The sequence below is a fragment of the Aulonocara sp. 'chitande type north' Nkhata Bay genome, linkage group LG22 (assembly GCF_057382095.1).
Source record: "Aulonocara sp. 'chitande type north' Nkhata Bay isolate Kocher_YH1m ecotype deep benthic linkage group LG22, A_spYH_male_GT1.1, whole genome shotgun sequence".
Taxonomy (NCBI): domain Eukaryota; kingdom Metazoa; phylum Chordata; class Actinopteri; order Cichliformes; family Cichlidae; genus Aulonocara; species Aulonocara sp. 'chitande type north' Nkhata Bay.
Window position 1 is genome coordinate 25,883,432 of NC_141364.1, and position 23,196 is coordinate 25,906,627.

The window sequence follows — 23,196 nt, forward strand, 5'->3', positions numbered from 1 at the left end:
AATCGGCTTCACACAAAGCTTTACATATGACCCCGCCTTACTTGTTCTGGCGTCATCCGAGTTTCCACACTACCGTCCAATCAGAAGCAGAGGACACGGGTGCGGTTTTGATAGATAGGACAATGCACCAATGGTAAGCGGAAACTGGACGTCGCCGTATCTGCCCTTACGGATGCTTCGTTGTAGGAAGTAAAGGCTGTCAAATATGAGTTTCCACTACGGACAGGTATTGAATTCCCGTATTTTATATTTTGTTTTTGTCTTCATAATAACATACTAATGTTGTTTATTGAGTTTCTCTTTTATTGACCAATGTGACGTAACTAACAGCACCGCAAGTAGTTTCGGTTATTCATTTGTCTGCTGTGGTTAGCTAAGTGTTACACGGTAAACTGTTGCTATTCTTTAGCAACATTTCGGTAGGAAATAGCGGGTTACTCAGTGTTTATCTTTTAAATTTGGTCTTGTGGTTCAGCAAAACGTAACTACTCTAGTTTTCCTCGTTTGAATTGATAACAGTCATGGTGGGTTTCATCTGAAAGTAGAGGTAACTCATCGTTTTTGCTCAAACACATAATTATGGTGTAAGTAAGTTTTAACCTTAATTACCTACCATATAAAAGAAGTTGAGCCGTTTTATGTCAACAAACGAATCATTGATCAGCACAGTGGGATCCAATCTAGTTTATTTTGCTTGAATTATGGCGTCGTTAAGCTTCTGTACGTCTAGTTTTTAGTTAATTCGTGAATCTTTTTTTCTTGTATTAATTGATTACATCATCGAAAGGCTAGAATAAGACTTTGTTTCACATGTTTAATGATCTTTGCCTGAAAAGTATTTAAAACCACTAATACACTACCAAAATACAGCTGTATTTTTTGTTGTTTTGTTTTAACCTATCACAAAAAATTACCCACCTCTGTGTCCTATAGGTAACTTCACATGAGCAGTCTCATAATTATAAACCAATTACATGTTTTGCTGGCAAAATCTTAATTTACAAGCTGATTGTAACTTTCAAATAAGTATGCAACATTTAACTTAATTAAACAAAAAATATTTTCCTCATATTGTGCAGCTCTCATTGGTGCCAAATAAACTGCTGTCTGTGGCATGGCCATAGGAACTCTAGGGTTGTAGGCTCTATGAGTTCTGAGTCCAGATCAAACCTTTATACTAAACCCACTTAAACATTGCTACAGACAACACAATCCTGCTTATGCCTTAACCTCCTAGGACCTGGCGTCCACATACGTGGACATCACATTTTGGGTTATTTAGACTAAAATACTCAATTTTGCTCTACATGGGCTTGATATCCACTTACGAGGGCATTATACTGCTACTGTTCTATCAAAATCCTCATATGTGGCTCTTATTTTTCTTAAAAACAAAAATAAGGTTGAAAAAAAAATCTGGTAATTCTTTGTTTTTACATTCATTGGGCCCCAATATGCCCAAATATCAAAGAGAAATTAAAAATGCATGTCGTGGAAGAGTTCGGGTCTTAGGAGGTTAAGGTATTACCAGTTAGTTGCATTCAACCCTAGAGGTGCAATGTACACTGCAAAAACTGCTGAATGAGAGGTACAAGAAAGAGTCCCCCAAATCAGTCTAGTTGATCATCCACTGGATGCTCCCAGGAACGATCACAATCTGTGGAGGCCACAGCGGACAATCTACAGGACTCCAAGAATCCACTAGAGATCCTGTTTCCATGCCTCACTATGTCAGAGCTGTTTTGCAGGCACAGAGGGGGGCTATACAATATTGAGCAGCTGATTTTAGTATTGTGGCTAATGATTACATATTTTCCCCTGAAATGTTAAACAATTGGAATACAAAGTAGCAGGATCCAAGGCAACGGAAAATACATGACCTTAAAACTAAACTTAAGTACAGAATTTGAGAAGATAGTCGAATAGCCATACCTGAAGTATCTTGTGTCTCTGTTGTCCTCAGACTCTTTTACTGCAGAAGCAGTAAGCCTGTTTATTATAGGGTTTAGTGACCCTTGCTTTTTTGTCCCTCTGCAGGGCTATCCAGTTGGAGTCAACCCGCCACAGGGTGCGCCATACGGTGCAGGCAGAGGTTCCTATGGGCCTCCACCATCAGCTCCTTACGGAGGTCCTGGAGGTCAACCAGGAGGCCCCTATGGTGGTTATGGAGTTCCAGGTCATGGAGGGCAATATGGGCCAGGGCCAGGTGGTGCCCCTGGTGGGCCTTATGGGGGTTATGGTGGACAACCATATGGGGGACCTAATGCAAACTATGGTCCTGCAGGTAATTATGAGACGAGAGCATATCTTTGTAAGCATCTGTGGTAGCTCTGCCTGTAGGATTTAAGCAGGCATACACTGAACACAAGGAGACTGCAGATAGACTCTGATTCTGCTTCCACATTGCTTCCCCCCTCACTCTCCGCTGGGATGATGGATAGAAAATGACTTGCGTTCCCAGACAGTCTTGTAGAGACAGGGTTCAGTTTGTGCCCCTCAGCAGGATTACACGGCTGGAGTGATGACTCCGGTAATACTGAGTGAGGGCTAAACAGAGTAAGAGACAGATGGGCAAAGAGTGTGTTTGTGTGTGTGCGTGTGTGTGATTACACTGTTTCCAGTAGTGGCTAAGCCTAAGTCAGAACCTGATAGCCTATGTTACGATCAGTCCCCACAGGGACAAAATCCATCAAGGGTCTGCCCTCAAGTGTCACCTGTCCCTCTCTCCCCATTCATTTTTCTGACAATCAGTCCCCCCTCTACTGCTTCCTTCAACTCACACCATATTTTTCTAACACCTCCTTTTTCCAGATAATGGCCTCTTCTCGAGACGGCTTTTTGTCAACCTTTGACCCTATCTGCACCTTCATTTTCACAGCCGCTATTTATGAAACCTGAACCTGTATAACTAAGGTTGGACATGTAGCCTTTAGAAGAATACAAACTGCCTTACTAACTGCAGGAAGGTTATTTGGATCCCTTCTTTGTTTTTTCCATATTGTAAAACAAATATGTATTTAAAGGGGCCCCGTCTAACTGTCAGATGAAATGCAATTCCTGTTCTGTTGCTCACATTTGCATGCAGCTTGTGGAAGCAGAACATCGGGCAAAATGGCAATGAGACTTACATGAGCTGTGTACGAGACTGTGTTGCAGTATCATACGTATGCTGCATTCACAGATGTACAACAGCTGAAATACCAGGGTACATACTCAGTATCAGTTTAATTGACTCATTATAGTTGACTCTGGTTATCAATGCCAGATATATGTTGCATAGCTAATTTATACCTACTCATCTATCGGCCCCTATTATTGGTAATGACTACATTTATATAAAATATTTTTAAATTTTTATTTATTTTAAAATAAATATAAATTCTCAACACAAAGCCTGTTTAAACTGAAATGTTTTTGTTTGCTGCTTTTTAAAAGAATGAACAAGGTCAACTAAAATCAGTTGTGGTAGTAAACTGCTCCACAGGCGTAGTGGCACAGACTGAAAGGTTCTGTCCTTCCTATTCTGTTCCTGTTCCTTCCTATTAATCAGCCATGTAAATCACCCTCACCTAGCTGAACATGGACGCTTTAAAAAAGCTAAAGCTATCCAAACCTTAGAGCCAACCACAAGCTAGCAGCCTCGGTATGAGCAAAAGATCGAATCAGTTATGAAGAAAATTATGGAGATGAGTGAAAAAGAGAAAAGGATTGATGTCCTGTTATCTAGTTAATTTATAAACATACTGGAAAATGATCCAAGTAACTGAACTTTATTTTGTTAAATAAATCTGTAGCACCAGTTTTTTTGTTGTTGTTACTGTTTTTTGGGGGTTTTTTTTAGTAAAGAAAATGTATTAGGTAAAGGTGGGTGTACAGTACCTCATTTTTAGTTAATTATTTGCACCTCTTTCCAGTACCAGAGCACTTCATTTTCAACTGTTTAAGTCAGAGAAGATCTTGTAACTTACTGCAGTGTAGTTATTTATTTTATTATGAAAATAATATTTTGCAAAGGTTGAAAGAAAAAGTTGTTTTATTGATTGCATATGCTTTTAATTAAACTTCTGTGAAAAAAAACAAAAAAATCCAAATCAAATTGCCAAATATTGGTATTGGCAGGTTACACTTTAAAACAACAACAACTGGAATCAGCCAAGAAAATTCAATTTGGTGAATCTCTTGTTCTTTGGTGAAAATACATGAATTACAGTTTCATACAATTTAACAGCTGACAGCTCAATACATTAGTTTTTCTACTTCAGAAAGTACGTCCACTACCTGAGTGTTAATAAGGACACTACTGTTAGTTAATATTAACCAGATAACCGTTCAGGTTTCAGTACAGACTTGATCCCAAAAACCAGGTGACCAGCAAACCAAATTTCTGTTTGGCCGGGCGGACTCCAGTGGGCTCCCCTTCTAAGCTACCAAAAGCTTTTGTTGCTCGCTTTTGATACTGGCAGTGGAAGATGGATATTTATTTAAGGCACTCAGGAGTGAGCATGTGTGTCACATAGTTGAAGATGTGTACAGAGAATTTACTGAATAGTTCACATAGAAATCAGTCCACAGGCTATTAGAGCAAACAGAGAGTCACAAAAGGCCTCATATTTTAAAAATGTCACACTACTATCCATTCAGACATTAGCGATAAAAAGCTAGAGAAACAAATGTTGCACACTACATGTTTAATAAGTATAAATAATATCAGGCATAACAGTCATCACTAAGAGGTGTTATAGTTGGTATGCTCTCTTACCCACACAGCAAATAACATTTCAAAACTCAAAGTGCATATAGAATGTAATTAGCTGTAGGAGTTGTTTGGTGTGTCACTTGCATATGAAGTCGATTTTTTCTAACTAGTCATTTTATACACTGCTCTTTTCTAAATTGGTGCTTCTAAACACCAAAAGACTGAGCCAAGCATAGATGTATTATTTTTTATGATCAATTTTCTTCTTGACAGACTCAGCACAGTTTCAACTGTCAGACAGCCGAAGAGCGTTTCTTCATCTCCTGATAAATAAATGATTATTTGGCATTGGAGTGCGGTAGTCGCTTCATTTCCAAGAATATTTCTTCTTCTTTTCCTTTTTTTCCCCCACACTTGTTCACTACTCCTGAAAATCCTGAGAGGTTTAGTGAAATAATAACTGGTAGAAAATATGAGGAGGGGAAATAATAAAGAGAATAAATCATACTAGGTGGTTGAGACGGATTGGTGAAAAAGAGATGAACGGCAGTGGAAACAGCTTGGAAAACAAATTTGAAGCCATGGGAATCTTTAAAGTCAGTCAGAACGCATTTCTTTCCTTCTCTGTCTCATTACCGCACTTATTTTTTTGTCTTTGTGTAGGTAACATCCCTCCTGGTGTTAACCCAGAGGCGTACCAGTGGTTCCAGAGTGTTGACACTGATCGCAGTGGCTTCATCAACCTAAAGGAGCTCAAGCAGGCACTTGTCAACTCTAACTGGTCTTCCTTTAATGACGAGACTTGCCTCATGATGATCAGTAAGTCATCCAGCAGCAGCTAAATAAAATGCTCAACAGGCCGTGAGGTAGTGCTGTGTTGATGAATTGGTTGTGAATGCTCTTATAGTGTTGCTGAAGGCAGAATGACACACTATTTAACAATGTAAAATACTCTCAGTGACCTGAATGGCTACAGCAGAAGGAGGCAAAAGTTTATTTAGACAAACAAATGCATAGAGAAGTAGTGGGAAAAAGGAAGTAGGCTGGATTTATATAGGAGTACTCTACTCCCCACTCACTATACTTAGATTGTTGCCCTCTGGGACCCAGACCCAGATAAGTGGTAGAAAATAAATGGATGGATGGAAGTACCTCCCTAAATCTATCAAGCTTGTAAACAGAAATGTCTTGAGTTTCTAAAACAGGGAGAAATTTATGCCGCCAGGAGTCAGCCTAAATAATGACTGAGTCATGTTTGTCACTGTTCCCATTGTTGTTGCACAACTATCCCTACATTCCAGTTGTGCTTACAGGCGGTGACTAATGTTTTCTATTACCATAATGAGAAGTGTGTGACTGCTTTGAAGTAGCACAAGGAGAAGATCCATGATGATGAAGGATGAGCTTAGTGGTTCTGCTTTACAAAAAAAAAAAAAAGCCTCTTTGTCTTGCTTGGCTGAGCCCGTGTGTTTGTGTTTTCTGTTAGACATGTTTGACAAGACGCGGTCTGGTCGAATGGACCTGTTTGGCTTCTCAGCACTGTGGGACTTTATGCAGCGGTGGAGAGCGATGTTTCAGCAGTATGACAGAGATCGCTCAGGATGTATCAGTGGCATGGAACTACAACAAGGTATCAGTGTTTGCACATTTGACAACATGTTGAGAAAAGTCTATGACTTAAATCATTTCATCCAATCATATAAATGCAAATATGCACATATGTCACTTTCTCTTCTCAGCCCTCGCTCAGATGGGTTACAACCTCAGCCCCCAGTTTTCAGAGACGCTGGTCCAGCGCTTCACCGTGCGAGGTGCCCGACCCGGCATACAGCTGGACCGCTTCATCCACGTGTGCACGCAACTTCAGAGCATGACTCAAGTGTTTCGGGAGAGAGACACGAGCATGACGGGCAACATCCGCCTCAGCTATGAGGACTTTCTGTCCAGTGCTGTCACCAGGCTCATGTGAGCCCCGTTCCACCGACTGCCCCTCTGCACAGCCTCACTCCATGTTCAGGTCACAGTCGCTCCCTTTTTCGCCATAAGTGCCCCCACATGCTGCTATGTATACATCATGCCAGTCCATGTTGTTGCGTGGCTTATTGCTGTAAATAGACAAAGCTCAGCAACATATACCTGAATAAAGTCCACTGGCTCTTTTAAATGGAGCTAAAGGTTTCACAGGTTAGCTTATAGGATGGCGCTTCATCATATTTATACTGTTAAAATGTTGAAATATTGGATGTTCATATTAAAAATGGCCAAAGCTTAAAAAAAAAAAATAAAAAAAAATAGGGTAACATATATGCAAGGAGACTCTGAGCCAAAGCCTCTGGCTTCAAAATGCTCTAATAACTTCATTTCAATCATTTCTTTAACATTTACCTGTGTGATGTCAATCAAAGTGAACACCCCTAACTAATATGGTCATCTCATGCACACAGAATGGTCACACACTTTGCCAATCAGAAGGAAGGTAGGAGTGAAGGGAGGTGAAGCAGCTTGTTTCAGCCAACGTATGAAGCAAGTTTCATTATAAAATAAATAAAGATTGGGTTACTTTGGAGTGACTGTGCATGAATCACACTTTAAAACAGAATCCAAGAATTAAAAAGTAGTACTGCAATGAGGATAATATCGCCCCTTTAAATTTTACTGGGAAGTCAGCAGGATGCCAAAACAGTTTACCTTGGTTGCCTTGGTGACATGTGAAAAGTATTTACTTGTACTTTTCCCTGTGAATTTGCACACAAGCAGCATTAATGTGTTCTTGTGCCATAAAACTGTTCAAATGCCTTTTAAATTTATGCACATCAAGGGTATTTCCAGAAGGTACTTACTTTCAGTAAATGTACATGATATTGCATATTACTTCAATATAAAGTCTGTTAGGAAATCTGTATAAGAACTTCTACTGAAAGTAAAATAGTTCAAATCTGTCACTATTTTTAACAGCTCGCAGTAAGATAAGATGGATAGAATTGTGCCTCACTGTATCCTTTGGTTTCTTCTTGTTTTTTTACTTCAGTACATTTATCTTTGATATATGAATAATACACTCCACTGAGGTATATATTCTTAGCTCATTAAACATGTCATGATGGTTTGTAATGCCAAAAGCAAATAAATTTTCATATGTATGAATGAGTTCGCCACCAGTTTTGAATGCATATTGCATGCATATTAATAGAATAATTAAGCACAGAGTGAATTCATTAATATTACAGTGAAATGCAGTCAATCAAGTACAGGTTGAGTTTGTAATATTTCTGTTAGTGAGCCCTGAATGTTTCGAGGTTGGATTTTCTTTAAAAGCACTTCTGATTAGCTGAAATTCAAACCCGACTCAGAGAAGTCTCTGTCTTTCCTTTCCACATTTGGCACTTTTTACTCACCATCTGTTCCTCTGACAGCCTGTGCCACGAGTCCCCCAGCTTCATCCCAAATCAGAGGCAATCTATCAAATTCTCTTGTGCATCTTTTTTGGTCATATTCTACACCCATCTCCTGCTTAGCAGTCTCCCTGCATGTTAATCCAGGGCTAAATGTAGCTGTCACTGATCCCTTAGGGCACTTTGTGTCATATGTGTCACATCCCTGCCACCACCCCCTGCATTTGTTGACATATGTTTAGCATCTGGACTGTTTTCAAAACACTGAGTTCGGCAGATTTGGAGCCGTGGCCAAAAATGCACCGTGCTTGAGGAGCTGTGCCACACGCTTTTTCAGGCTTCCCTGATTCAGCAGTGATTTAACCAAAGTCTTGTCTGTCAATTTTCAGGTAATGAGAAAAATTTCCCACTGCTGACCATGCCTGACATCTGTAATTAACTTGGGGAGAGCAGGTCTACAGGGCTTCAGTCAGCCACTCTGTCAGTCTCCCTTTGTGATTTGGATTGATAAGGTGGTTGTATTTTTACATTGAAATTTTGGCTAGTGCAACTCTAAATCTCATTTGCTAATAAACAGGAACTGATGAAATAATCCTGTCACTGCCAAGTTTGCTATTAAAGCAGAACTGGCACTAGTGATGTTGTTTTCCTTCAGGCGATGAGCACATTTCACTTTATTTGACAGGACTGATCAAATTCCAATTCTGGCAACTACAAGATGGACAGCACAGAGGGAGGAACTGCTTAAGAGAATAATTTTGAAGCATGAAGCGTAATCACCCACACAGTTCTAAGCAGCATTGCAAGTAATGATAACAAATTTTGATTTAGCTTTATAATCCCCTCTCTTTGCCTCTGCACAAACAGCCATGGAGTCAGAGATGGTCATTCCTTTATGACAGGCTGCATTCCAACTGCTATGGATCAGCTTTGTGCCCAGCATTGGTAAAGCTGGCCCAGGAGCTGAAATATCAGTATCATCAATCATATACCCTTTTACTACCCAGAAACAACAGTAGCATAGAGGAATATTTTTGCCTCGTGTAGCCAAGTCTGAACTGTATGGTTTCCTACTCTGTGACTAAAATGTATTATTTTCTCTGCATTCCTCACAGGCAGCCAAAAAAACCCTAAACTTTAAATTGCGATTTTATGCAACGCACTAAGCTTTTGAAAGTGCTTTTAAACTAAAAGAAAACTATCTTGTCACTTGATGGTTTTGTCATACAAGAGGGGGTAGCTCACGCCTTGTCAGTGTGTAGCACAATGCTGGTGACAGATCTGTCAGCCTTTTGTGAGGATTTCTTGAGAGTATTTGTGGGGAAAAATACCACCGAATTTTTAAACACAGAAAGAGGTGGCTGCTTTTTGTTTTTTGTTTTTTTAACTAGTGCTAAGAACTGGACAAATGTCTCGTGTATTTTAGGCTAGGTATGTTGATTAGATTATGAATCAATGGTGGTTTTTCATTATTTGCTTGTTTTTTTCTATTTTTATTTATTTCTTATATTATTATGTAATTTATGGGATGTCAGCAGTAAATGGTACTGATCATTCACAATGCACTTTCTCTACTCGGTACAAATGTCAAAGTAGTGTAGCGTATTATTTTTCCCGCTAAGAGGCGCTAAAACACCGTGAGATATTGTTACGTCTACGCGAAGTTCGCCAGCCAATGACGATAAACCAGGAAGGATACAGACTTTGACACGGAAATTGCGTCACTACAGTACCAACGTGCTAGCGGTAAAGGTGAGTACTTACGACATTTGGGGCTTTTTCCCCCTAAATATTTGAGTGTTTGTAGGCAGGCACAAAAGCTCGGTGAATGTATGTTGTGCTCTGAATTATCATTCCTCGAGCTGTCTTTTTGAAGTAAACAGAAAGCACACTAGCCGGTAGCAGCTCTCAGTTTTCTTACATGACTTTCGCACGGTAGGTTTGGTAACACTACGTTAGCGTTAATTCTTTTCATTGTTATCGTTTTAGACTTCTACGTTGTGCTAGATTTGGTCGAATCAAGTTCAGTCATTCATATCATATAGCGTGTAATGACTGGACTTATGATTTATACTGGCGTACTCCGTAGCGAATTTTATCATATAACTTTAAAGAGTCATGCAAAGCTGGGAAACGCAATATGTTTGAATGTAAACTGGTGAATTGTTGAGAATACCTCTTGAGTTCGGCTCTCATGAAACACCCAAACGAGTAAAAATTACCGGGATATTTCAACTTGTATTAAAGGTTAATCAGGCACGAAAGATCAGTAGCTAGCATGAATTGATGCTAGAAGTCGAAGGCTGTTACTGCTACTTGTGTTGCTGGTCGGGCTTAAGAGAAAGAGGGCATTGGAAGGACACAGACGTACTCATTATACTGTCTGGTGTTTGACGACGTCCTCATGTGCACTTTGGCCTCAGTTATTTCGCACATTAAGAAAGTATTTCAGAAATGGGTAGACACATTAAGTCATGTTAATTTTATCCAAAATAATTTCTCTTCAGTAAGCTCTATGCTGTGTTTTTAAATAGCACATAGCAGTCTGCGAGTGAGTCATTGATTTATCTAAGCAAAAAAACAGGGTTTTTATGCTGATCTGGGTTTGTTGGTAATTAGTTAGATCAGGGCTGCCCAATCCCAGTCCTCGAGAGCTACTATCCTGCAGCTTTTAGATGCATCCCTACTCCAACACAGCTGAATCAAATGGTTTGATTACCTCTCCAGCATGCCATCATGTTTGGCAAAGGCCTGATAACAAGCCATTCATTTGATTCGGGTGTGTGGGAACAAGGATGCATCTAAAAGCTGCAGGACGGTAGCTCTCGAGGACCGGGATTGGGCACCCCTGAGTTAGATGAATCCTATAAGTTACAAGATTTCTCCACTAATCAGAATTGAATTAAAGCCACAAGGGGTCAGTAGCTTAAACAAAAAGGGCAGCAATTTTGAAGTAGTAAAATCAGACCTAATAAGCTATAAATGTTCACGGCAAGTTACTAAAAGTGACCTATTATGTTTCTGTGCTATGAGCACAGACGCTCCATCCACTGCTGCTCAAATCAATCTAGGTATTTGTTTGTTTCTGACACTGAATGAAGTGAAGAGCTACACTAATAACACATATAGTGAATAAAAGTTACTTTGAGCTCAGAATTATGCAAACTTGTTCTAGTACACAGCAGGAAAATGCAGAGTTGGACGTGAGCAAATTAAGCGACAGACAACCAATAACATACCTTTTTTTCTCCTCCTCTCTTGAAGCACCTGGGATCCCAGAGCTGCATGCAGTCATGTGGCCTGTAGTGTGGACAGCGTTGCGGACCTATGCTCCGTATGTCACCTTCCCTGTGGCTTTTGTGGTCGGAGCAGTGGGCTATCACCTGGAATGGTTCATCAGGGGCACCCCCAAATCCAGAGAGGAAGAGAAAGGCATCCAGGAACTGAGGGAAGAAAGAAAGCTGCAGGAGCAAGTGGGCATGGACAGCACAAAGGTGCTGAGCCTCAAAGAGAAACTGGAGTTCACACCTAAAGCGGCTCTGAACAGGAACCGACCTGAAAAGAGCTAATCCCCTGTTTCTGTGATAGACTTGCGTTTGACCTTTTTTTTCAGCTGGAGGACTGTGCACTGAGAGCAGAAGAGAGGGTGATCATTGAATCATACATTCTTCCTTATTCAGCTCAGCTCCACTCTCATGGAAATCCACAGCAAAAACTTGCCTGGGTGAACACTGGGAAACTTTTAGTAGCTTGAATATAATTATTTCTTCTACATAATCAAAGGCTGTACCAAATTCTCCAATCATCTACTTGATGGTGCATGTGCATGCTTTTTATCAATAACTTAAGCCATCCACTGTCATTAGAACACCTTATTGTAGAACCTTTGAGTGTTCAGTCTTTAATCTGACAAAGTTTTATGTGATTTGAAAACAGACTTGGATGGATTACATACATCTGGTTGTGCCAGTATGGTAAATGTATATAATTGCGACTTTGTTATTAAGTCACTCAAATGTCATTTGTCATTCCACGACCAGTTTTCATGTTACAGACCTGTCTGGGTTTTTGGGGGTTTTTACTCCTTTTGATCATTTCTGTTTATAGAGACAGGAAGTCCGGCTGTCATAAAAGAAGAGAAGAACGACAGGACTTTGCTGGAACCTTTGATGATATGTGACAGAACATAAGCCAGCATTGTGGGCGGTCTCCCAGGATGTTTAAGCTGCTTAGTTGTATTGTCTGGAACCATGTGCTCAATACTTTCATTTTAGAAAGTCTGGATTTGCACACTTTAAAAAAACAAAACAAAACAGTAATAATAATAGTCCTGCTGAAAAAATGTGATAAAGAAGTTTGTGTGCTCCAGGTGTTTCCTTGAGTGATGTTTCAGTAAATTTTTACAGCTTCTATTTGGGAATTATCAAAAAGGAGCTTTCATGAAGTTAGTTAATTCTTACTTTAAAAAAGAAGAAGAAAGAAAACACTTGAACTCTGTCTGTGTCAGCGCTGTTTCACGTTCAGTTCTGAGCAACTGTGTCGAACCTCTTTTTGTGAAACAATGCTTCTGCCAGTGGCGGAAAGTAACTTAAAAGTCAAAGGAAGGAAGTAATGACTCCACTCGTTCAGCTTCAAGGGGGAAATTATTATGCTGGGAAACCATTAACTGATTCACCTTTGGAATTTAGCCCTTGTGCTATTTGGCCATCTTAAATCGATTAAAGGAAAGAGCGATCCACTTGAAACAAGACTTTTTATTCTCTGGTTTAAAAACGTAAACTTTAACAAGTATAATGTTTCTAATACTGTAAATATATAAACAGCTTTTAGCAAATTTCTAGAGATAATTGCATGTAAAAATGTCAACTTCCCATTCATCAATTTTCTTCCACTTACCTGAATAAAGGTTGTGAAGGACATGGAGCCTATCCTGACTGTCACACGCCGAGAGGTTGGGTACACCCTGGAAAAATCACCACTTTGTCACATTTAATTGAACGCCAGTATTTTCTTTGCCATCTGAAGTTTTATGTATTTTCTAGCTTAATTTTTCTTTTTGCTCACAAATGTTTATTTTTGAGTCTTTTTATTTTCTCTAAGTGTGAAATTTGTGTGCAGCACACCAAAAATCACAATAATCCAAAAGAACCCGCAAATTGTTCCCTGGTTCCCTGTTGAGATGCTACCCAACACACCCAGCTCATTTAAATGTTTTCAGCCAGTCCTATGTGAGCTAATCATTGTTTCACTCCAGTCAAGCTCTTTATTTCAAAATAAGAGCACATCATTTTTCAAAAACCACATAAACAGCCGGACCTATATTTGTGCTCCACCAGATGGGATTAATAGGGTCCTTAAAGCCTTATAACAGTCGTCTGTGATAAAGCTGCCATTAATAGTGTGCCAGCTGATAATGCAGCAGTAACTGAGGAGGTGTACACATAGGTTTTACTTGCGGGTTTAGATCATGATGGCAGGTTAGTGGCATGCTGTTATCTCTGACATGTATCTGTGTAATGGCTACTGATATTTATGTGTAAACACTCCTCATGAGATATGCATCACTAAAAAAACATAAGGCAAAAATGGCCTTTAAAGAGCATTTTTATTTCACATGTATTATGACTGTAAACATGTGACCAGGGGCTTGACCTCCCCTTTGTTGACTTGTTTACTCGGGTCCCTCAGCCATGAAACAGAGGAGCTTTCCTAATGGACGATAACCTTTTCAGTGCGCCAAGATAAGTTCCGCTATGTTGCCCTGCCAGCTAGTTAAATGGGAAAGATTATGGAGTCCAGATTTACATTGGCACCAGAGTGGTAAATACTGCTGTATCAGCAGCCATCTTTGAGCCCTGTACTCCCCTCTTAAGTTTGCCATCAGTGGAATGACCCGCTCCACTCCAGTGACACCGGTTGTGCGTGTTTAGAGTCGCAATTACTTCAAGCTGGTGGAAGTTTCCATTTGAAGCTAATGAAGATAGAGAGGTGGAGGTGAGGCTTGCAACTAAATGCACCAGAGTTAACAGAGAATTGTGTGTGTGTGTATCCTCATGGGAACAATCAGAGGACAGGTCGGCCTGCTAACAATGGCCCGGCTCCTCAGAACTCGATAGTACTGTGGGAACCAAGTGCTTGAGGCTCCTGGGAAAGGAGGAGGTTGTGGGGAGGTGTTCCATTGTTCTTGCTGGAAGATGGGGATAATGGGTGTGGGTGATGCTGGCTGGGCTTTTTTTTTTTTTTAAGGAGGTCCAAACCAACATCCTGAGTGGACAGGCTGGAGACATGCTCCCTCTGCTGCAGGAACAATAGATCTGTCTGTCTGCTGGAAGGGCACTGCATCCCCCTATTAAACAACCACCACCTAGACACACACACACATTTGTGCAGAGAATACAAATCCAGCAGCACAGGTAGCTGTGTACCTAATGCAGTGTATACACTCGCAAAAGGCTGACCACAAACATACCAAGGGTCTCGTATTTGTGAAATCAGTGGAGCATCTTGGCTCCCCTAAACACACTGCTTTCATTTTAGTGCAATGTGTTCAGGGAAATTAATCGCATTTCCCTTCATGGTATTTTTTTGACATTTTGAGCACAGCAGGACAAACTTATCACACTGATTTATTATCACCTTAAAAACCTGTTATGAAAATCACATTAGGGAACACAAACAAACATTAATGTGCTCCAATTATTTTTGCTCACGCATCTGACAGACAGTAGTCAGTGCCAAGGCTTTTGCTGCACAGTGTCCACCTTGTATGTATTTGCATTGGAGATTATTTATCTGAATTTCAGGAGCAGAACCACACTTCATGCACTACCTTCTGTTTCTCTTCCATTAACTACTAGAAATGCTGTCAAACCTAAAGGAGGCTCTGCCCCCAGCGAGCGAAATCTCTTTGCTAAACAGAACAATGTGCAGATTTTAATATGACACAATTAGAGAAGGAGTTTTTCTGTCATGATCAGTAGTGTTTATTGTCCCAGACATGATAATCACATTTTGAATGTTTGCATTCAGAATAATGAAAATAAGTTACTGCTCACTTTTTAAAACTGTGGGTATGGTAAAGAAAAACGAAAACAAAACCTCAGTGGAAAACGTGAGGTCAAGGAAAAGTGTGAAGGAGAATGTTTAAGGAAAGAGAAGCGTGATACACAGCAAGCGCACTTACACTGAACTCCTTAATAATGTTGCAGCTGAGGGCAGTGTAGCTCCCCGGGTTGAGGAGGTGACTCATATTTTTATATTCAAAGGACAATTCCCTGCATCCATCACTTATCTGAGACTGGCGCCAGGTAAAAATTAATTCACAAAATTAATTCAAAATGATCTTAAAGGTTGGTTATTCAGTAATGGACATTACTAAAGCAAACTTAATTCAAGTGAACTTTAAACTCATTAACACCGGTTAATATAGCTCATAAGAAGTAATGCTGTTGTAAATTTCAAAACAAACCGTTGTTGATTATTGAAATGGGAATGGAAAACACACTTATAATTAACATTTACACCATCGGAGTCACTTTGTCAGGTTTTTTGATTCTTTTCATGAAAGCAATCAAATCATGGATTCAGGGTTAATCATGGATGGTGCACCGCTCTAAATCATGTGGTGGAGTTTCCCCCTTTCCTTTCATAAAGGAAGTATGTATGCTTAAAGTGGTAATAAAGGAAGCATCCGGAGTGTTACTAATCAATATGACTATTTGACAGCCCCTTGTCTGTTTTGGTGTTCACCACACTGTACACCCGCCATCTACCCACAAACATAGCCCCAGGTTTGATTGATACTAAGGAGATTGTTTTAACAATATATATATATATATATATATATATATATATATATATATATATATATATATATATATATATATATATATATATATATATGTTCATCACTACAAACAACCCATGTCACATAAGTTCACTTGGTCTTTTGAGGAAATGAAACATTGATCAGTGCAGATTTAAACACTGATGTGTAGCACAGCACGGCGTACACATATACACAGCTCTCTGTAAGATGTTTGTGAGGTATTGGCTCTCTTAATTGACTCCAGCCACACACACAGCAGGCGCTTTGCCCACTTTCCTCATCACCCTTTTATGGGGCAGCAGTGGCATAAGGTCAGCAAACACAGGGGAGTCCATTTAAAACAATGTAACAATGCCCACAGCGACTCCATTGTCAGGGTGAACAATCTTCAGCAACAAGTCCCCGGGGAGAAACAACACTGGAACGGGAAACAGATACAGGACCACTTCCTGTCGACAGTTTAAATTTAGGAACTGCTCAAAGTGTTTCTGTTGCATATTGTTGAGTAGCACAAATGCCCAAATTAAAGACGTGGTGCATGAACCGTGTGCATTGTTATGGATGCTGAGCGATTCGTGTGTCGGTATTGTTTGCATAGATTTCAAGAGAAACAAAGGGGGTTGGCACATGTAAGCTTTGCCTTTTCCACATTTAGATGAACCCCAGTATTGCTACTAAAATACTGCAGGAAACATTATTTCTAAACACATCCAGTTAAAGAAACATTGCACAGTTTTGGTGACCTCACCTAGCCTGTAGCTGCTGTTTTAAGGCCTGCTGTCTGAAAGCGTTTTGTGAAGTGAGGTAATGCTGGCTTTCTTAAGAGCGTGTTTGTGCATCTGAGTGCCTTGTTTGCCTTGTTCGGGGTCCTTTCCTTATAAACATGCAGGGCTTTCAGCAGTACAGCTGGCAGGAAGTATGACACTGGATCAGGCTGTTTTTGTCTAGCCTGGCACTCATTGCAGGTGAATCCTTTAAAGTCCTTCCAAAGGTTGGTGCTGGGCATGAGAGGTGGGCGGCACAACGGCTGACCTTTTATAATACCTGCTAGAGCTCGGCGGATATTTAAAGACCCTTCAAACTCCTTTATACTCCAAATGCTTCAGCATAGCTCTTTGCCCACGAGTATCCACGTACTGTATGCTCATTCACCAAACTAAAAGACTGTCTTTCTTTGTGTGATTAGCACCAGCACTGTGTGTGGCTTCACCAGCAGACTGAGGAAACGCATCAGCAGAGAATTCAACAATGTCAGGAAACACAGTAAGAATGGCATCTGATCCCAGGAGCTGCCTTTCTAACTACAAGTATAAGCCTCTCTCACTAATACAGCTCTTCCCATCTTATGGACTCCCTTCATGTTAGTTTCAGAGAGCAAGTATATTTAAACAAATGCAAATTCTATCAGATTATCTGGAAAGTGACTGGTTCCTTAGATCATTGGAAATAATCTAGACATGAATAATCTGTAATCAGACTAATAATAAATGTGAGAGTGTTTTATAAATGTTCAATTGCCCCATTAGAGAAACATGCGCTCGGATCACTTTCATTGTCGTCTAGGGAACTGAATTTCTCTGAAAAAAAAAATGGCTAAAGCAAAATAACCTACACTGTCTGTTGTTTTCATCCTCCTAGGTTTACATTTGCCTCGCTGAACAGGAGGTGAGAGTTGAGTCTGCAGATAGAGTAGAGCAGGACGTCGAGTCTCTGCACCTTGATGGGCTATTGAGGAAGACGGACGCAAAAGCTACTTCAGCTATTCGGTGTCTGGCTCCAGCAGGCGAGCGAGGGCTGATACGGGTCGCCCTGCGCAATCTGTTCCTTGGCCTTTTGGCTTTTTTGTGGAAACACAGACACAAACAATTACACGGACACATACACGCGAATGCAGACTGAGATTTAAAAAGAAACAGAATAAAAAAGGGCTTCACGGGAATGCCAGATGCTAGCCAAGTTCTCGTGAGCAGGCTTTAAAGTGGGCAGCTTCAGCAGGCTGTTTGGATTGTTTTCTCAACAGTATCTGCCAATATATCCTTGACATGCTCCTGCAATAAAAACACATTCCACTTTAAGCACACAGAAACAGGCTTCCTATTATTATTATTACACACTATAACATTTCTTTTTTTTTTTGACAAACTGCTGTAAACTGAAAGTAAATGTCAGATTCTTCAGCTGCTTGTTGCAGATTTGACCTCTCAAACACACACACGCACACACGCACCTCACTTGAATTTCCCACCGACCACCTTTCCTGCCATAGATAACTGCTTATCATCATATCGACAGTCCAGTAAATTGCTGGAAATGAATGCTGTATTGCTGCAGAGCTACAAATCTAAAAAAGACGTATGAGTACATTCTTTCAGAGGCTGGGCGAGCACCTTTTGTCGAAGGTGCTGAGTTCTGTATTTTATCAATTGCTTTCATCAAAAAGAAAAAGAAAAAAAAAACAGCGTTGGCCATCAGTGCAGTGCACTCCAGGGGAAATTAAATAGAGCCTGAATAAAGTGCGATTCTTCCTCGTATGAACTTTTACTGGCATTTTGAGTGATGGCCTTGTTGCCTGTGCAGCCACAGTTACATATTTGAAAACAGCCATTAAGTCAAAAGTGTTTTCCCTCCATTTTCCCCCCGTTTTCTCCCCTCAGTTGGTTGTGCTCATAATAGCGTGTAAAACCCATCCTCTCCTCCACACCTCTCTCTTTCTATTATTTATTCTATTATCTTCCTCTTGAATGATTAATTTCCTGTAGCGGAGACAGTATTTGGATAGCAGCAAGTGAGCAGTCGCTTAAGAGAGATTTTCCCCCGTAGAAATCTCATCCCTGTGTTTGGGAAAGAAAGGGAATAAAACCATGATGAACACAAAGCAGGCTGAAAGGTTCTGAAAGTATATCTGTGATGCAGTTATTGATTTTTTTTCATATGTTCATTATACTTTAAACTTTATTTCTTCAAAAAAATAATAAATATTATCACTTTGCAATATCTCAAAAATAAACATTAAATACAGTTTTCACAGAACAACTCGTTTCCTTTCTTTGAATTTGTACATTTCTGTACCGCTTTCAGCCCCGGTCGCGGCGCAAGATCAACCTCTAACCGACTAAAGGTTTAGTTTTCATTCATTCAAATGGATGCCTGTCTGTGTGTTGTGCTTTCCTTCTCTCTGTTTTCTTTGTAGATATTATGCTGCGGTTATTGGCGATAATAAGTCCCATAGTTTGGTTTCCCCTTTCCCTCTGCTCCTGCTCTCCAAGCCCGCATCCTCAACTTGAGCGGCAAAATTATATTGTGTGTGTGCATGCATGCGTGCGTGCCTGCATCCACGCAGTCATTATCCTCCCGGGACCTGAGCGTGATCCAGAGACCAGTACATTCCACAGGGTGGACAGAGCCTTTGGGAGAGAACTGGCTTCAAAAAGAAGTTACAGTGCAAATCTCCAGGGAGTATATTTAAATTTAACTCTCCAGTAAACTCTCACACAACACCCTATCCAAAGCCCACTTTCACATTCAGCACTAAAAACCCATTAAATGTAACGTTAAGGCATCTTATGACTTTAATCTTCTCTCACTGTGGAGTCTCATTTTCTTTGCCTTGGGGAGTGCTCTTTAAATTTTTCATTTTGAATAGGTCCATTTATCTGATAAATCTCTGTTTGAGTGTCTGTCAGCCTCTGAGGCATTACGTTCACAGTACAGTAGCTGTTCTTCTGTATCTTACTGTGCACTCCTGATAGTCAAGTGTGCAGGAAAATATTTATAAAAAAAAATCTGAAGCCCAAAAAACACTCCCATAGAAACATCAGTCTGACTGACTACATCATACATAATGCTTTTGTTTTGAGTGTCCCTTATGAGCACCGTTAGTAGTTTTTCCCGTGTGGTGTGCATGTTTCTTATAATGGACTCTAGGGGAATGTGTCTTTCTCATAGCACCCATACAGTTCACATAACTGGGAAGCGCGTCGCTCCCAGCATCTCCAGTTCCCCAGTTCACCTCTATGGGCATGTCCCCGTAGCGCTCACAGGGGTTTGGACAGCGTGGAGCCTCACTCTGCACGGCGAGCTCAATATGGCTCCCTGCTTTATAAGCCTGTGATGCCTCCGTTTGGAGTTCTGGAGTCTTTTGTCGCACCGGTTCCCGCTCGGGCCGAGGTAGGTAGTCCTGTTGCTGGCGTTTTTCCAGGCGGTAGGCGATGGCAAGCTGGAGCAGATGGAGGAGCTCGAGGAGGTTTAGTAACAGGGAGATGGCAGCAATCACCTGAGTATAGATGGTGAAAATAGTCTTTTCTGTGGGTCGAGACACAAAGCAGTCCACCGTGTGGGGACAAGGGTACTTTTTACACTCAAACTTTGGTGCAATGAAGAAGCCATCGTAAAGGAACCAAAGCCCAACAATAAAGCCGACCTCTAAGAGGACTTTCAATAAGATGCTGAATGCGTATGCTCCCAGCAGCCTGCCTTTCAGTTTGGGCACCTCGGGAGACTTCTCTAGCCTTCTGCCTTTCATGCCACTCTTTTCTTTCTCTGTCTCTTCATTTTTTGTGATATTGCCTCTTTCTGTGTGAACTAGCCCATTTTTTCTTCCACCAGCACCTCCTTCTTCAGCTTGCTTCTCATCATCTTTTCTCCTGTCCTTCCCAGCCCTTATAGCCACATATCCAAAGTAAAAGATGGTCGGCGTGGAGACGAAGATGACCTGGAGGACAAAGTAGCGGAAGTGGGATATAGGGAAGGCTTTATCGTAGCAAACAGCAGTGCAGCCAGGCTGGATGGTATTGCAAACAAAGTCTGCTTGCTCGTCATCCCAGGCAGACTCAGCAGCAGTTCCCAGTACCAGCATGCGAAACAGAAAGAGTACGGTAAGCCAGACCCGGCCAATATCTGTTGAATACTCCTGGCCCTCCTCCAGCAGGTGCTCCAGGAAGGACCAGTCAGCTCTGGACATCCTCTGCTCCTAACATGGAGACAACAGGTCATTAAAGTTACCCACAAAAGGTGCATAAGTTTTGGTAGGATTTTGTAGCATATATAAGTAATAACCTATCACAATCTACACCTTTTTCACCTCAAACTCTAATCTCAAGTGAAAGCTGTTCAGTCAGGTAGCATGGACCCATTAAACTTGTCTACAGGTCTAGTTTTTAATATGGGTCATATGGCCTCGTTTTCTTGACTGCTCAGTCGCTAAACAGGCTGAACCATTGTTACACTTAATCACGTACCTGGCACATTGTTATTACCATTACAAAATTGTTAGTGCTTTTCAAAACTCATAGCCAGAGCATAAACATTTAATCACACCTATAAGCAGCAAATGAGCTAAGTTTCTCCAACCTTTTCAGCATAATGGTGTCTCTATTTGCTGAGGAACGTATATCTGGCTGAAGCCCCCCTATTAGTTCTTCCATGAGCTCACACTCTTGTTAAGGTGGGGCCCCAACTCCTCATCATGGAGACGTGAAAAAGTGAGCCCCCCACTAAAATGAACTAAAACAAAAACATATGCTGCCAAAGTTAGCTTTTAGAATGAATGGGAAGGGGTGTACACTTTGTCTGTTCGCAGCAAACCGGGGTGAACAAGTCCAAATGAAGCAACGTTTACATAATGCAGGCACAAAGAATATATTCTATTCTGGGCTGGATGAATCAGTTCATTTATGCACACTTTAATTATACAGTTTAATTGATTTCATTTTAAAAAATAAAATGTGGTCAGTAATGGAAATGGAAGCCGTGGAAATCGTTAACGAGAAATGACACAGTCGGTGGCTTGTCGGGAAACTCAGCGCGCGCGTGCGCGTGCGCGCGCGCACACACACACACAACTGAATAAACATCCTGTGTGAGTGAGTTCAGGCTCTGCTGTGACACTTGTCTATTTGTTTATTCTATTAATATTTGTCTGTTATTTTCTCCCCCGTGAGAAGGAAAAACGTCTCAGACAGGGAAACTAAAAACTCTTCTGACAGCACGAGGAGTTTCAATGAACTGTCAGGGATACTGGCCCCAGCTGAACAGGCACAGAAATCGCTAACTTGACTGATCCTCTTTCGGGGGTATTGTCTCGAGGATGGCTGTTATCTCTACAAAACATACCACAGAATATCAGCAGACTAGTTGGAGGTCACTGTAGGAGATGGGAAAAGCATAGCATTGAGTTGATAAAGCAGACCATCCATATTAAGTATCAAAGCAACAACACAAAAGAAAAAAATAATCAACAAGTCAAATTAAGGTGAAGCAGGTCTCCCTTTTAAAGTAGTTTTAAAGCCGCCCGGCTTATTACTGTCCGACTTTATCAACACAGAAGGAAAAGAATAAGAAGCAGACTCGTTGTAAGATCTACCAAAGTTCAAGAACAACTTTAACAAGCCATCAAAAAGAATAAATTCTCCATTGAAAATAGATTTTATTCTAGGACTAGCCTATCATCCATCTCTGAAAAGATGGTTTTAAGGTTTCAGCCCAAGTGTAAATCGCTTTAAAAATATTACTAAGTTAATATTAATTACAAAAAAAGGAATCCAATAAATAAAAATATGTCAAACAACGTAGAGTATAATTCGGTCACTGACAACTAATCAGAACTGTATAGAGTGTATATGCCCGCCTTTTTTTTTTTTTTTTCACGGAAAACCTTCTCACCTTTCTCTCTCTAGAAGCCGGGTTTGTCTCCTTACAGCCTCACGGGTCCCAGCAAACAGTGCGTCTTTAATGTCACCTCCGCTCTATCCAGTAGTGGACTGCACTGCTGCTCCGGTCGGGTTATGTTTTGCCTTCTTTAAAAAGAATCGATGTAATCGGAAAAAGTGGGGAGAACTTTCCCATGCTTGCTCAAACCGGCCCTCCCTCAGGAACTTGGTCCAGGAAATGGGATGGATGAACTCACAGCGGTTCTGGTTAACTGCGCTCTGGTCTTAGCTTTGTTTAAAGACCGCAGATTTGCATTAATTGCATGGGAATGTCGCCTGCCTTCGGCAATTTAAAGGTTAGAGGTACAAGAGTTTGGGGGAAAAGTAATAGTATGGCCTTTGTAGAGAAGGGAGTGACAAAAAATGTTTTAACGCGTTGCTGTGGAGTACAAATGAACATAAATAAACGTATTTTGTAAGTCGATCACTTTGTGCACATTATTGGGGCAGACTGAGTTATAATTGTTTTTCTAGCGTATAAAAACGAATAACCATCAATTAATAAGCATTTTAAATACCAGTGACGTTTATCTGATTTCGCTCCTAAGAGTGCAGGATAAACCATCTATATCT

General features: G+C 40.7%; 3 protein-coding genes across 5 annotated transcripts; 2 read left to right on the forward strand and 1 right to left on the reverse strand.

The window, feature by feature from the left end:
- Window positions 1-73: 73 nt before the first annotated feature.
- On the forward strand, window positions 74-7,840 carry pef1 (penta-EF-hand domain containing 1). The gene is made up of 5 exons (XM_086279407.1): window positions 74-226; window positions 2,038-2,284; window positions 5,360-5,515; window positions 6,183-6,326; window positions 6,436-7,840. Exons 1-5 carry the CDS (start codon window positions 206-208, stop codon window positions 6,663-6,665), a joined length of 798 nt encoding a protein of 265 aa, XP_086135533.1. The 5' UTR covers window positions 74-205; the 3' UTR covers window positions 6,666-7,840.
- A 1,686-nt stretch (window positions 7,841-9,526) lies between these two features.
- smim12 (small integral membrane protein 12) lies at window positions 9,527-13,007 on the forward strand. Of its 2 annotated transcripts, none has more exons than XM_086279412.1 (2): window positions 9,527-9,840; window positions 11,353-13,007. In XM_086279412.1, exon 2 carries the CDS (start codon window positions 11,382-11,384, stop codon window positions 11,655-11,657), a length of 276 nt encoding a protein of 91 aa, XP_086135538.1. In that variant the 5' UTR covers window positions 9,527-9,840; window positions 11,353-11,381; the 3' UTR covers window positions 11,658-13,007. The 2 variants fall into 2 exon arrangements, with proteins under 2 accessions (XP_086135538.1, XP_086135539.1); XM_086279413.1 differs by lacking the exon at window positions 9,527-9,840 and adding an exon at window positions 9,887-10,023.
- A 3,013-nt stretch (window positions 13,008-16,020) lies between these two features.
- gja4 (gap junction protein alpha 4) lies at window positions 16,021-22,712 on the reverse strand. Of its 2 annotated transcripts, none has more exons than XM_086280342.1 (2): window positions 22,577-22,712; window positions 16,021-20,879 (listed from the first exon to the last, which is right to left on the reverse strand). In XM_086280342.1, the coding sequence occupies exon 2, from the start codon at window positions 20,874-20,876 to the stop codon at window positions 19,749-19,751; it is 1,128 nt and encodes a 375-aa protein (XP_086136468.1). In that variant the 5' UTR covers window positions 20,877-20,879; window positions 22,577-22,712; the 3' UTR covers window positions 16,021-19,748. The 2 variants fall into 2 exon arrangements, with proteins under 2 accessions (XP_086136468.1, XP_086136467.1); XM_086280341.1 differs by having other exon boundaries at window positions 16,021-20,885.
- Window positions 22,713-23,196: the final 484 nt, after the last annotated feature.